The sequence below is a fragment of the Bicyclus anynana genome, chromosome 21, assembly GCF_947172395.1.
Source record: "Bicyclus anynana chromosome 21, ilBicAnyn1.1, whole genome shotgun sequence".
Taxonomy (NCBI): Eukaryota; Metazoa; Arthropoda; class Insecta; order Lepidoptera; family Nymphalidae; genus Bicyclus; species Bicyclus anynana.
Window position 1 is genome coordinate 9,374,614 of NC_069103.1, and position 15,639 is coordinate 9,390,252.

General features: G+C 38.9%; 2 protein-coding genes across 6 annotated transcripts in view; one reads left to right on the forward strand and one right to left on the reverse strand.

Annotated features, from left to right (window-relative positions):
* The window catches only part of LOC112044349 (probable Rho GTPase-activating protein CG5521), a 54,045-nt gene that overhangs the window by 8,648 nt on the left and 29,758 nt on the right, over positions 1-15,639 (reverse strand). For all 5 annotated transcript variants that reach the window (XM_052888016.1, XM_052888018.1, XM_052888015.1 and 2 more), the window contains 11 exons: positions 15,015-15,199; positions 9,278-9,433; positions 8,521-8,731; positions 6,712-6,850; positions 6,128-6,236; positions 5,042-5,202; positions 4,045-4,221; positions 3,216-3,342; positions 2,061-2,216; positions 1,237-1,395; positions 11-278 (listed from right to left, as the gene is read on the reverse strand). In XM_052888016.1, coding sequence (XP_052743976.1) covers positions 11-278; positions 1,237-1,395; positions 2,061-2,216; positions 3,216-3,342; positions 4,045-4,221; positions 5,042-5,202; positions 6,128-6,236; positions 6,712-6,850; positions 8,521-8,731; positions 9,278-9,433; positions 15,015-15,199 — 1,848 coding nt within the window. The remainder of the gene's footprint in view (positions 1-10; positions 279-1,236; positions 1,396-2,060; positions 2,217-3,215; positions 3,343-4,044; positions 4,222-5,041; positions 5,203-6,127; positions 6,237-6,711; positions 6,851-8,520; positions 8,732-9,277; positions 9,434-15,014; positions 15,200-15,639) is intronic.
* LOC112044351 (endocuticle structural glycoprotein SgAbd-5-like) lies at positions 9,463-15,002 on the forward strand. The gene is made up of 3 exons (XM_024080173.2): positions 9,463-10,295; positions 12,902-13,014; positions 13,722-15,002. Exons 1-3 carry the CDS (start codon positions 10,284-10,286, stop codon positions 13,912-13,914), a joined length of 318 nt encoding a protein of 105 aa, XP_023935941.1. The 5' UTR covers positions 9,463-10,283; the 3' UTR covers positions 13,915-15,002.

Genomic DNA, 15,639 nt, shown 5'->3' on the forward strand with positions numbered 1-15,639 from the left:
CGTCACGCACCTGCGGCCAGCTGGTCGAGCGCGTGGTGCGGGTGCGGGTGCGGCACGGGCTCGCGCACGCGCGTCACGAACGTCTCGAACGTCGCGGGCTGCGTGTGGCTGTGCACCAGCGCGTCCAGGTCTCGCGCGCGCTCGCTGCACGCGTGCTGGTACAGCGGCATGGTGGCCCGCACCGCGCGCCCGCCCGCGAACGCCGCGCCGCGCACCAGGGCGGCGCAGCAGCTCACGCGGATCACGCACTCCTCCCACAGCGGACCGAACACTGCCACCTGGTAATGTCAACTATGTATTAAACATTTAACTCATACTTTTCGGATTCTTTTAACCGACTACTAAAAAGATTGTCTAATCGATCTGTATGTTTGTGATATTGTCTCACCATACACATCCACTGCTGGATGGCTGGCTGCTTTTAAACATGCTTTGGAATCATAAAGTTTTCGAGTAGAGACCGCGTTTCGGTAAGCGGAGTGTGGGGCGCCTCTCCAGTAGGTGGAGAGGCGCCCTTCGCACCTCTGGAAGGCGACTGGCATCGAATGGACGCAAAAAGCCACAAATAGAGGGCCAGCGCTGATAAGTAGTGAACAGCAAGCAAGTACCATCTCAGCTGAGATATTTTTATACCATTCTCGAATACTTTGGCGCTGATACATGGACGTGACCGATACCGACAGATCTATACACAACTCAAAGGAGATAGTCCAGGTCATGTCCACTCTTGTACCCCGTATCATTAAAATTTAAAATATACAAGGATCTTATTAAAATTTATTAAAGTGAATAAATGTAACTAAATAAAAAGAAATCAAGTTATATCAAGACGGCGCCCATAAAGCAACTATGACATGACAATTGACAGCAAACGTCAAATCGATTACTGCATTGAAAACGTCATCAATCCGTCATTATTTCCCTTAATAGTGTTGCATTTCTTGGGAGATAATGAATATTATTTCGAAAGAATTAAAGTAAATTCGTAGATTTGTATAATCAAAAATAGTTAAAAAAAAATACTTTCTTTTATTTTCACCAGGGTACAATGACTGGATCTGGGCTCCATACAATTTAGGACCATCTTCTTTGGAACGCAGATACATATGTCCGCTGACAAAGAATTTACTCGAAACGTACTCCATAAGAGTTACCGTGGAATAGTAAACTTCACACGAACGAAGTCTTGAGCATCAACTTGTACTGTATATAGTTAGTGTATGCAAATGGTCTCACGTCCGGCTTCCTGGAGACGGTGCAGCGCAGCAGGCCGCCGGGCAGCGGGTACAGCGCGATGAGCACGTCGCAGAACTGCGTGGGCAGCGTGTCGCGCTTGTACGGCCGCCAGTGCTCGCTCCACACCACGTGCACCTCGTCGTTGCCGAGGTGCCGCGTCTACAGACACAATAGGCTACGTGACACTTTTTTTATTTATTTATTTGGATCACCAACAAAATCATATGTAAATCGAACTAAATTAACTTGAATACAAAACATATAATTTTACTTACAGGTAGCCACATCGTGCACAAAGGATAAATGGTATTAAATAGTTCATTATCGTTTGAAAGTTTTTTTTTTTCACCTTTTTTGAGACATGGGCTTGTCGGCCATTATGGTCTATATTTCAACTGTTTCATGACGTCACTTTATCAAACAAAAACCAATCCCACAACCCAAACAAACGGAGCGTTTGACAAAAATATTACTTAACAACTAGTTAGACATTTAGTACATCAAGTTACATTGTGACGTCACAATATGGACGACAGCGTTTTTGATGTTTGGAAAATTTTAAAAATACATGATATTTAATCAAGTTGTATAAGAAATCCTTAACTCTTATTAATTAATATCGATATATTTCGGACCCTATTTCATGCACTATGCTTGTATTAAATTTGATATGAGTCAACTACCCACCCTATTGCATAAACAATCCTTTAATTTTTTTCTTATTATATTGGGACAGTATAAAGTAATACACCAGTGTTAGTCATGAAAATATTGTACATAAAACTAATGTGTTGTATGGGTCAGAGAGACACCCTAATAGTCACCTTGTTGAGTATAGCGTCCGGCGAGTCGGCGGGCATGCGCGTGGCCACGTGGAACAGCGCCTCCAGCGTGAGCGTGGCGATGTACGGCGCGCTCACCCCCCCGCCGCCGCCGCCCCGCAGCCCGCCCGTGAACCCCACGTGACTCTCCAACTCCACCTGCACAGATCTTGCTTGAAAGATGTACGTAAAACAGATGCGATATATACGATACTAGTTGACGCCGCGCGGTTTCACCCGCGTGGTTCCCGTTCCCGTAGGAATACGGGGATAATATTTGGCCTATAGCCTTCCTCGATAAATGGACTATCTAACACTGAAAGAATTTTTCAAATCGAACCAGTAGTTCCTAAGATTGGCGCGTTCAATCAAATAAACTATTCAGCTTTATAATATAAGTAGATAAGGATACGGACGACGAACGACGAACAACGGATATACGCCCGAAATTAATTATGTATCTTCAATCTACGATTAAAATCGTTCTTGGATTGTTACCAATCGCCCGATCGATTCCTAATCTTCGTGCCAATATTAAAACTCTCTAATCCATTTGCAATCTAATATTTTTTTCAGACGGAGCGCAAGGTTATTTAAATTGTATCACTGATCACCTTGACCTTCAAAACATTGGCTTAATTGTAAATTTTTGATCTCTCCTAAAGACTAGTCACTAAAACAGGAGACAAGAACGCCTGCATCACTCTTTCCTAAATCTCGTAGGACGATGTGACGTTTATCTGTTAGCAATATTACAAAAACGGGTACGGTAAGCAAAGGCTAGAATTTATTGGTCCAACTATTTTAACAATTTTCCGGACACAGTCAAAAAATCTTTGAAATGATAAGAGTTTATTCACGAACGTAAATAAACTAAAACTGAAAGGATACTTTTTGGGATAACCTGTATAGCATCGCAGCAACATTACACTCACACAATATTTTATGTAATTTGTTTTACTTTTTTATTTTTTCTCTTTTGTTTTTATAGTTTAATAACCAGTGCACAGTAAAACTCACTGTGGTAAATTGCACTATGGTTTGGCTTCATTTTAATATGTATTTTGTAGAATAATAATAAATAAATAAAAAATACTTGTTACTGAATAAGTTTTCTATTCCAATAACGTAGCTACCTTTTAAGAGGGAATAACATACCTCCCAAGCGAGCGCAGCAAGGAACGCCTCATAGGCGGGGCTGCCGCAGCGGTTGGAGAGGATTTCGTTGCGAGTCTCCTGTCCCTTGCCCACGTAGATCACCGCCACTTTGTGCGTTTCTCTGCATCTATAGGAACAACAATATACAGGTCATTGTTATTGCTTGGGTTCTTACTATGTTACAAAAAAAATTCGAATCGACGTCTCCTACATCTTTGAATTATTTTTATTTACTTATTTATACTTGTAGAAATACTAGTCTCTCTACTCGCGGTGTCTGTAAACTGTCAAACGCTTGTCTTTAGTGAAAAGTGTAGAGTTTGGCTAATGAATGTAGAGACTGAAATCAACTGGCAACAACAAACCAAAATGGAGGGCGTTCTCAAAACAGAAGTGCAAATATTTAAATAACTCAAATTTGATAATTGCAAATAATTTTTTTTGACTATGTAGTTATGTTTCCACAAATATACATACGTTTCTTTAATAAAGATTAGTAGATATGTTTTTTGATTTGCCGGGCGGTTTCAGTCTATACTTTAATTAGCCAAACTCTACCACTAAAATATCCAAAGCCAAACATTCACAAATCCTCGTGCGCACTGTACAGGATTTTCCCAGATATGCTTATTAAGCACAGGTTCGGTATAACCATATTCATAGACAAACCGCATCACGAGTTTGCCATAATTTATCGACATTTGTCTTTCTCTTTCTCACGTCTCTTTCTCTTTCTCACGTGTCATTCTCTTTCTAACGTCTCGATATATGTCGCGGTGCGCATCTTAGGCCTAATTCTGCTCAAACGTGTCAAGTCGCGAGGACTCACCTCTGCGCGTCGAGGTTCCTCAGCTCGCGCAGCAGACGGTCGGAGCGGCGCAGCAGCTGCGCGTGCGGGCGGCGCGCGGCGCCCAGCGTGCCCAGCTGCGACACCAGCAGGCGGCTCTGCTCGAACGGGCCCGGGTCTCCGGTAGGACAGCTATCCCAACCTTCCGACTCGTCGTCACTGCATTACAATGGTAGATTATAAAACGGTAAAATGCACAATAGGATATTAAGGCTTCTACACTCGAAATGGCCTATCGCACTTGAGTGGATCGCACGCGCGTGTCGGAAAACGGATTGACATGAGAAGCGGATTTAAAGGGAAAAACACCATTATTGAATGAAAGTAACAATTCTAACCAATAATGTTACCAATAAACCCTCAAATGGCAGAGAATAACATTGAGTGAAGCTCCGGACTTGAAATCGAAGCATGTAAGGTTAAAGACGTCTTTTAAAACAAGTTAACACTCCCCCTTCTCCACTCAAGTCATTCTCCCCGTCTATACCAAAATAATTCATGAGGAATTATCCAACCAAAGGTGTGGACGGATTGATCGTCACGACAAGAATACTACCCATTTAACTCACGGAACATTCCGTACTATCTCGGCTCATGACGACACCAGCCGACCCATCAAATGCCTCACTCGCGTCATTCGCGCGCATGTGTGAAAATAGTATTTTAATTTCATAAGAAATGCTCGTGTGAATTATTGAAATTTAATTTGATTTATTGTAATTTATTGTTTAATTAAATTAAATAAATAAATAATCATTAAAAGTGAAAAGCGCCAGCATGTTGAAACAGAATAACACAGACTGAATCGTAGCTCAACGGAGAGAAGCCGACCTCATCACAGACAGGTTGTAGTTCTTCCATGTCTCCATTCCCCTCCAAGTAGTCTGAAAGACTACTTGGAGGGGAATGGAGATATCGGTTAAATTTAAAAGATATGCCAAATATTCGTTTGTAAAAAAAGAAAGAGTTTATAACAAACCTGTCACGGTTGGCGAGGTAGTGCCGCTCGGAGTTCCGGTGCGCCACCAGCGCGCACACCAGCTCATCCTCCAGCCCCGCGGCCAGGGGCGAAGCGCCCACCTCGTCGAGCCGCCGCCCGCACGTCACCTCGGGCGACGTGTGCCCTATGTAGGCTAACACCTGAGGACAGCGTAGTGTTAAGGTGCGCTTACATGGGCTATTAAAATCGCTCCATTCTAGGTAATATTCATAGCAGTTTATCATTCTAGGTAATAGTCATTTTGACGTCACATATACTGTTTTTTTTCTTGTGATCAATCGCCAGTAGCTTCTGACGGGAGAGCCATAGCCCTAGCGTCAATTACTCATCGAGCACGTAAGCTCGCTTCAGGCGTTAGACTCGCGGCGCTACTACGTCGAACTAGCTAAGTGATTGAGAAAAACGATTACAAAATTAAAATATTTAAAGACCATTTACCATGCGCATACACCAAAGAAGGTACATGTAGCGCTAGTGTAACGGGAAGGGTAGCAGCGACAGTGATTGTACCATTATTTTATGGTTGAGAAACACCCCGAGCAGGTCCCAGGACCTGTGACCTTGGGAGTAGGTATAAGGGATCCCTTTAAAATGCATCGACACTCACATAAACAATAATACAACATAAAACATTATTGCGCAAAATCACTAACACGACTGGCAGCTTGACGGTGTCTACGCTGCCTAACAAACAACTGAGCTCAATCTGATAGCTCCCTTCTACAATAACATAAAAAATGAATGTTACCACCAGTAATCGAGGAACTTTTAACACTGTAGTATATCAAGTAAACATGGGAGTTATATGGAAAAATTTAGAATAAGATTAAATTTATTAAAATAGATGTAGACTTTTCTATCGATTGTTCCAGTCTGATTCATACGTGTCGCCGAGCAAAAATAGCGGTAATAATAATTTACTCTGAAAGCGTACCTTCAGGATCATTTATCGCTAAAAACGTAAAATAAATAAATAACCAAGCCAGACTCAAGGTCTTAAAAAAATCGAACTACACATATAAGTCACGTATGTTACTTAAGCACTGTGGATAAACAATTTCTTACATGATCCAATTGATGTTTGTCGGGTGGCGAGTTCTTGTAGTCGGGCAACAAGTCGGCAGGTAGCGGCGGTGGGAGTGATGATAGCGTGTTGTCCCTTGGACTGGCGACACTGGAATATTAGTTTAAAGTAACTATGTATTGACAATTTTTGTATTATAATTGAGAAGACTCATTCCGCTCTTTCCTCCATTACAACCATGTTATCACACGATTTAATACACCAGAAAAATTCGGAAAACAGCCTGTGATGGTGGAATAACGGAAACTTAAGTAACGTAACTTTTACGTAAATACGTAATGTACCAAAACAAACTGAATCGGGGATCAGAATTTCAGAATGCCTTTATGTATAAATCAGTCACGCGGAAATGAACATTATTTTGTAACATAATTAAGTTAATAAAATACATTAATTAAATAGACAAGTGTTTTATTTATAGGGTTATTTGAGACATACAAGAATTCATAGTTTAATCAGACATGAAATCAGAGATGCCACTTAGCAACTGAAATAAACATGGAGGTAATACTTCCTCAGACAAACTCAAGCCATAAAGAGCTACTAAAATTATTGCTATTCTTACATTTTGGGCAACGGGAGTAGTTCTAGAGGTTCGGAGGAGGCGACAGAGGGGTCGTAGTACAGCGCCGATGCGTCCCAGCACGCCTTGCCGCATATGTCACGTAGCAGCACTCGCACTTGGCGGTCTGACGTCATCAGCCCTGCGAATACAAAAGTGCATATTTATTATTTCAGTCTTCCAAGAAATACTTAATATTAGTATAGGGATGAAAAGTTGGTGGCTCCGTGTTTACTATTCTGTAGTATTCTGAATTGTGAATATTATCGTCAAACATTAGGCAATTATCATTATTAACCTTAGCTTTTATTGCATTGGAGTATTGTGCCTAAGCGGAGCTCCTAAGCTTCTTCTTGTATAGGAGAACCCTGTGCCCTATACAGTAGGTCCTAAAATGAAGGCATGATAGTAACAGAGGAAATCCTCGTGCTACCTTGAACTTTTTAAGTTTCACAGATCAGAGCCCGTATTCAAATTCGACATTGATCCCTTCATTAAACTATTTTCATAAAGGGGCAAAATAAACATTGTAATAAAGCATACGGATCCCGGAAGCTTAGCCGCGACTCCGCCACTTGGCTTGGTTCAAAAAGGTCGATCTATATATGTCTATGTCTAATATGTCTCTCAAACAGTTTATTAAACACAGGCTTCTAGGAAAGACTTATATAAATGATAAAAAAGCTTGGTGTTAAACTGCACTACACGACTGTGTACATACTTAATCTATACTAATATTATAAAGAGGTAAAGTTTGTAAGTTTGTCACATTTTTTAAATGGGGTAATCTTCGGAACTACTGGTCCGATTTTAAAAATTCTTTCACCAGTAGAATGCTACATTATCGGGGAGTGCTATAGGCTATATTTTATATTGGTATCATATATATTAGCCGAGTTATCACAGTTTTTGTCATACAGGTCGGACTGAAAATCCTCTTAAACAGACTTATTCGCATGCGCTGCCTTAACTATTGTGTAAAATTGAAATTAATGTATGGAGACTTTATGTATCTTTAAAAGTTCTACAAAAAAGTCCGCGACACCATATATCTATCTTCTATATATTAGCAGATATAGTACCTTTTGTGTTTTAATAATTATTAATTTTATATACTTAGGTCTACGTCATTATTTATACAACTAAACTTTAATCCTTATTAAAATAAATTATTTAATAATCACAAGGATATTATGGAGATAAGATTTGCCCTTTACAGTATGTTAATTACTTAAATAGTTTCGGAGATAATACAAAATTTTTAAAGGGATAAGAAATTAGGAAAGGGATAGGGTACGGGGAGGGTAGGAGTAGGATGGGGGTAGGGTGTAGGTAAGGTAGGGGTAGGGTAGGGGTAGGGTGGGGGTAGGGGTAGGGTAGATGTAGGGGTTGGGTGGGGGTAGGGGTAGGGTAGATGTAGGGGTTGGGTAGGGTAGGGTAGGGGTAGTGGTAGAGTAGGGGTAGGGTAGGGTAGGGTAGGGTAGGGGTAGTAGTAAAGTTGACATCGAAATTTACGCGGACGAAGTCGCGGGCGTCCGCTAGTTTTGGATAAGTTTGTAAAATAGTGGTAAAAAAAAAAGAAACCTTGGCTGAGTTTGTCGTGGGCTCTCCTTGGACCAAGGCGCTTTGGAACCCTCGTAACTTTAATTTTAAGTTTTCGATTAAAATTACTACCATTAACTTAAATTAATGACATAACTTGACCTTCCAAAAGTGCTTGTAAACAAAGCCCAAATTAAAAAAAAAGAATTTTGATTTTGATCTTTCGGTCGATCCTACCACGTTTCAACATTATTTATGTCAGCCACTCACCCGGTGTGGTATGGTGTATCGCCGGCAGCTCCACGAGGCTGGCCAACGTGGCGTCGCTGAAGCGCATGAGCTGCACATGCGGCGCGGTCAGCACGGCGGCGCCCAGCTCCGAGCCCAGCGCCGTGTCGTGCTGCTCGCACACGCTCGACGACGTCTGACACCCGCTCCACAGCGGCCAGTGGCCCAGGTATAGTACCAGTTGTGAGCATATCTGTGGAGTGTGGAGCATACATTAAGGCTCCGTTCCACTTAGCGATCAGATAGTCCAAAATATCTCACTCATGACGTCAATAATTTCTAGAGGTGGATCATCGTTGTCGTAGATAGTACTACTAATCTGTGAACGTTTAGTATTTCGTTCAATTTGTTTAAATGTTAAATGCAGTTTAAAAATAAGTTTTGAAAATCTCAAATTCTAGAAATATTAATTAAAATTGTTTCCAATTATTAATTAAGTATATTTTTTATAAGGTTTAAAAGTTATTTGCTTATATTTTTTTATTCAAGAAAAGCTTAAATTAAAATGGTTGTTTTTATCGATCGATGCTCAAAACGCTCCATAATCCATTCTACTTGAGGTCGTGAGTGCGACGCTCGCAAACAAGTAGAATGGAAAGAACTGGGGTCGTGAGCGTCATCATAAATGGGCTATCTAACAGTGAAATAATTTTTCAAATCGGACCAGTAGTTCCTGAGATTAGCACGTTCAACCAAAAATCTCTTCAGTTTTATAATATTAGTATAGATTTCAACTTACCGTTTGAGCCCAAAGCTTGACATCAATGGTTGACGCCGGTGTCGATTTGGGCGCCAAATTGTCGAGCTGAATGTTCGGGTCGAAGTCTTCGTCGACGGGCAACGAGAGACCTTCTATATCAGATCCATTTGTTCCTTTCATCACTGCGTATAACACCTGGAACCCAAGGATCATCACTAGTTTGTATATGAATTAAAAAAAAATAACATTGTTTTTTTGTTATCAATTGGACGTGTATTCTCCAAATATCTGTATGTTACCAATTGGTTGAAATTTGGAATAAAAATAGATTTTACTCTGTATTAACACATAGGCTTCATCGCGGAAAAATCCATTATTCCCGAAAGAAAACTAAATTTCAAGCGGACGAAGACGCGGCACATCGAGCCGTAATTCGTCTAGAAGCAATTAATAATTCAGATATTTCTCTGTTAGAAGTTAGAACAGACCACCATCTCGCTAGGACCAAATCGTACAATAAGGCGTATTAAACATAAATGCCCTTTAAAACCCTTTCAGCCTAAGCAATGATGCTTATTGGTGGCATGCTTTTTATTATAGTAAGATCTCAGACAATCTTTTTCACAAAGAGCGGTAAAACACTTAAAATATAGGTAGTTAATGGCAGAGCAATTAAAATGAGAAAAAAAAAATACTTCGAAGTTACAATTTTCCAATACATTTTAAGTGCTTATGATTTTCATATCCTGTTATTAATCAAAGTTTCACAACGATCGCAATTCGTCAAAACGTGAAAATGTGCCAAGGTTTTTCATACAGACATTCTAATAAAATTCTTATAGTTTTTACGTAAGGCGACTCGATTCAGCGCTGGACATTTGGACATTGCATCTTCCTCATTAGCACTATGTTATGTTACGTCGGGTCATACGTATGCGTACGATTATGTTTAAAACGGCGGCGCACTGTACTCTCATCACAGTTCAGTGGCTGACTTCGACGCCAGTACTTTCCGGGTTATTCAAAATCATCCCCTTTAATCAACATGCAAAAAATCGTAAGTTTTTACGAATTTTCATTTAATTTTCCGTTAGTTGTGTTAGGCATATCTTGTAAGAAAAAATTAGAACTACTTTCGTCCAATTCAAAGATGAGATGATCTTCGGTATCAACGCAATTATGTGGTCTAACAGAGCTGGTCTGGTGATGAAGACGGAAAGTGGACAAAGGAACTCCTACACTAAACAAGTTAAATCCATCTAGATTCTAGATAGTTAATATAGGGGTATCTTAGCAGACACTAGTGCTCTACTTACATGTAAATTTCTTTCATATATAAAATGTCGGTCTTTTAAAAAGATTTTTAAACATCTATCTATTAACATATTAAAATTTTTACTGGTTAAGTTGAGAGAATATTAAAAATTAAATACATTCAGCTATTTTAGTCGATGACCTATTATGATATTTATAAAATTATGGATTTAATTAGATCACTGGCAACCCAGTGCGACGACTAAAGCTAGCTACTGGCTTGGCGATCTATACTGGGAGTTCTCAGAGTAAACAAGTTGATTGCTAGAAAGATTTATTTGATGATCAAATTAACATCAATTTTAGTGATTCCCAAGTTGTTTACGTTAATGTGTGTTATTTATTTTCATATGTTGACTTTAACACAATTTTACTTTGATATTGTTAATAAATAATAATCAAAAAGTTTTGATTATTATTTATTATTATACAATCGAAGTTGAAAAAAACTTTAGTATTTAATTTTAATTCGACAATATTTATGTATTTCCGTCTTGCTCAATGGATTGAGCAAGAGTTGCATAAGTAATTAATCCGATTTTGTAAGTGGGCTCTCAGAAGTTTTGGTAAGGTTTCGCCTTACTAAAGTATGACATAACTTTACTAGGACCGACTGACGGACAACGACGGACAATGGTTTATATTTGACCACTTTTTCCAAAATAAGGCAAAATATTTGATCAAAAATTATTACTTTAGGACTGGCTAAATTCAAAATCCCTAAAAAAATAAAAAAAAAAGATACATTAGATTATGACAATGGCTGTGCTCTGTATGGTTTCAAACCACTCTTAAATCGTGGTGGCAATATAACAAAGCACTGGTATTATAAGTAGCTTTGTAACATACGTTGGTTAATGTTCCCGCTAACTCAATATTTATTGCTCTACAAACAACAATGCAGCTTTACAAGTCGAAAGCCACACGCTAAACAGTGAAAGTGAAATGACTTTGTCTACAAAGATTTTGCCCAACTGGCCAAGTTTGTAATTTACTTAAGTGAAAACTGTTATACATGGAATGAGCGTTTTTAAGATGTTTGCCTGTCTTAATACTTTTTTTAAATTGCTGAAATAAGTACGTGAAATATTTTTTTTCGGTTAGAAGAGTATGTTCTATTTCGTTTAGTTTTCGAAACTTTGTATCAATTATATACAAATACATACAAACAAAAATACAATCAATTTGTATATGTTTGTATTTGTATGTAATGTTGTAAATAAGAGTGTGTTACTCTTTCACGTAAAGACTACTAAACTGATTCGGCTGGAATTTTAATTGGAAATAGATTATCACCTGGATTGGCTCATAAAATTTTTATCCCGGAAAATACATAATAAGTATCGCGGGATTTTGATAAGCTTACTTCACGCTAAGTTGCGGGCGACCGTTATTATTTACTTTTATTATATTATATATTCGTACCGTTATTGATAGGATCATTTGTGACACTAGAAATGAATAAACTTATTTTCTTTCTATATACATAAATAATTATTTAAGTAAGCTCCAAAGTTATCTAGGTATTTACCGTATATAAATATAATGAGTAAGGCTAGGAAAATGTAGTTAAAAATAAAACTAATGCTTTGAGTACTTAGTAGTATTTAGATTTTACATTATTATGCAAAATTTGTAGATTTTAAGGCATGTTTAATTATTAAAATACGGATAATTGTTTACTTTTACTAAATGACCCAAGAAGACAGATTATAATTATTAGTTTTTATATCCTGGTCAAATATTTAATTTGCGTTAATTTAGCTTCGAAGTGAATTTTATCGTTAAATAGTTTTAATCTATTTATAGAAAAGCGAAAGGTCATTTAACACGAAATATGGAAACCTTCGATGTACAAGGATGAAATTTGGTAGGGAGGTAGTTTATAGTTTGTAGACGTCCGCAGATTTTGCGACAGGGCCAGAGATAACGATTTCACGCAGAAGTCGATGGCATCCGCTTGTATTATAATTTTAGGGATGTTGCTATACCTAATTAAAAGAAAGGAGTCAGTGATAGCCCAGTGGATATGACCTCTGCCTCTGATGTGGGCATGTTCCAGGGGGATGTGGGTTCGAATCCGGACCGGAGCATGCACCTCCAACTTTTCAGTTGTGTGCATTTTAAGAAATTAAATATTACGTGTCTCAAACGGTGAAGGAAAACATCATGAGGAAGCATACCAGAGAATTTTCGTAATTCTCTGCGTGTGCGAAGTCTGCCAAACCGCATTGGGCCAGCGTGGTGGACTTTTGGCCTAACCCCTCTCATTCTGAGAGGAGACTCGAGCTCAGCAGTGAGCCGAATATGGGTTGATGACGACGATATGACTTTTTATATAACTTGCAGGTACTATGCGCGTTTGCCTTATTGGCGCTTGCTGCAGCGGCTCCCCAAGAACAGAACCAAGCTTACATCGTCAAACATGAATCGGATGTCAACCCAGAGGGATACAATTTTGAGTAAGAAGCTTTCTTTTTTAAATGTTTTTTTTTGAGAATTCACCTTTTTTTAGATACATAAATAATGCGATCGTAGCATTTATGAAACAATTATAAAACTTCCTTTTGTAGTAAAAACACTATCAAATCATATAACTATTTTGGTTTTAATATACAATACATTTAAATTTTGAATTCATATATATATAACTCTGACTTTAAATATTATAATTTTTAATCGATGTTTGAATATTGTTGCCTGCAGTTTTGTCTCTCATCTCTCAGGAAAATATTTCAAGCGTAAAACAAACAAACGTATACATTTCTGTACACCCTATGTTTAATAATAATTTATTAGATTATTCATTGGGCCCGGCAGATATTTATTGTTAGCGATAAGGCCGCCTATTGCGTATTTTTGTAAATATTTTGTATCTTTGTCTTTGTGGTGTGCAATATTTTATTTTTATTCTTTACAAGTTGGCCCTTGACTACAATCTCACCTGATGGTAAGTAATGATGCAATCTAAAACGGAAGCGGACTAACTTATTAAGAACAGGATGAAAATCCACACCCCTTTCGGTTTCTACACGACATCATACCGGAACCCTAAATTGCTTGGCGGTACGTCTTAGCAATAAACCGCCATTTCATTTCACAGTCGTGATCCGCATGCATCCAGCGGCTAATGTTAACTGGTGTTTTTAACCTATGACTGTCTGTAAAGGTTCGAAACGAGCGACGGCACCTCTCGCCAAGAGCAAGGCACGCTGAAGCAGATCAGCGAGGACCACCAGGCGATAGCGGTTCAGGGCAGCTACAAATACACAGCGCCCGACGGTCTCACGTACGTCGTCACCTTCATCGCGGACGAGCACGGCTACCAGCCGCAAGAGCACATCGAACAACCGGGACAGTAGAACTACTAGAGTACGAGTATGATAGTGCTAGTAGACTACTAGACTACTAGAGCAGTCTACTAGCACTATCATCATCAACAGCCGAGTCTGTACGTCTCTTGTACAGACTTCCAAACACAAACACAACACACATAAACTGTCTCGAGCCGGCATCCAGCAGCTCCCTGCAACCCGCTTGATGTCTTACGTCCACCTAGTGGGGGTTCAACACAAACAACACTGCTCTTTCAGGTGTGGGGTCGACCTAACAGAAACTTTACTAGGATTTACATTGTACCTCCTCCTTTATACCTGAACAACCGGGACAGTAAAACTACTAGAATTATACCTACTAGCACTATCATTATCATCTACAGCCGATGGACGTCTCTTGCATAGACTTCCACACACAAACACAACACACATAAACTGTCTCGAACCGCTAGCATCCAGCGGCTCCTTGTAACCCGCTGTCTTCGGTCCACCTAATGGGGAATCAACACAAATAACACTGCGCTTTCACACTTTAACCTGAATTCGAAACCATTTTAGTACCATAATAATGCTCATATTTTTATGATAAATATTGACTGTTCTCTATCGTTGATCGATTTACGTTTGTGCAATATGTAATAAGGTTTACGTTAAAATGTAAATAGCAGGATTTATTTTTGTAAATCGGTTTAACGATTTTTTGTATGTTTGTTACGATTTTGAATAAAGAACTTTTTTATATTATTTAAATTATTGTTTTTCTAACGTTTTTAATATAAAACATGTGATTTTTTTTTTCAAAGATTTTTTATTGATAATGTAAAACTTGGTATGGCGAATTCAATGTTTTGTCTCTATCCTATTTTGATGGCCACCGTGGCACATGGTGAATTTACAAGACGGTTTCACTGAATCGCGCGTGCTGCTACTCGATAGTTAAATTAAAATAAGAAAGGGAATCTTACCCTAAATATGACGAGCAAGAGCGTCTGGTCACCATCCAGCGGGCCCAACAGCGTACCGCGAACTCGGCGAGGCACAACAATAGCCAGCCATCTATTGGCTTCACTGATTCACACACTTGCTACTCAATATTCAATTCACAAAAATGAGAAAGGGAATCTTACCCTGAATATGACGAGCAAGAGCGTCTGTTCACCGTCCGTGTGGGCCAAGAGCCGCGCGGGCCCGCAGCGCACCGCGAACTCGGCGAGGCACAGCAGTAGCGAGCCGGCGAGCGGCTTCACTGAGTCGCGAGAGCTGCTACTCGATATTTGGGCGAGGCAAGCGCAGATCCACTTTATTATTTTTTCTGTTAACAATAACAAACTACATCTTATTTTCATTACATAACAAAATAAAATATAGCAATTATATACAGGGTGCTCCCATAACTTCAAGGTATTGACGAGTCTACTTATTGGAGCCGAACTGCGTAACTAATATTCATTAACTAAAATATAAAATAATATAATATTTATGTATTCATACAAGTAATTATGTTTTCATAAAACTATTTATGTTTTCATAAAAGTAATCCAAATAATTCCGACTATCTATGTAAAACACGCCTAATTTTAAGAGACACATTTTAAAATCTATTTTCAAAAAAAAAATATTTACCCCGAAAATATGTTGAACATTTTTAATAGTTATGGGAAATTCTTCCCAGCACCCTGTATAAGTAAATATTATTCACATCTTTCTAACTTCCCACTATTTCATATATTACTAGCGGACGCCCGCGACTTC

What these genes read in the sequence shown, in the direction of transcription:
- LOC112044351 (XM_024080173.2), top strand. An exon ending in CCAGAGGGATACAATTTTGA is followed by an intron (nt 13,015 to 13,721) that starts GTAAGAAGCTTT and finishes CTGTCTGTAAAG; the next exon opens with GTTCGAAACGAGCGACGGCA.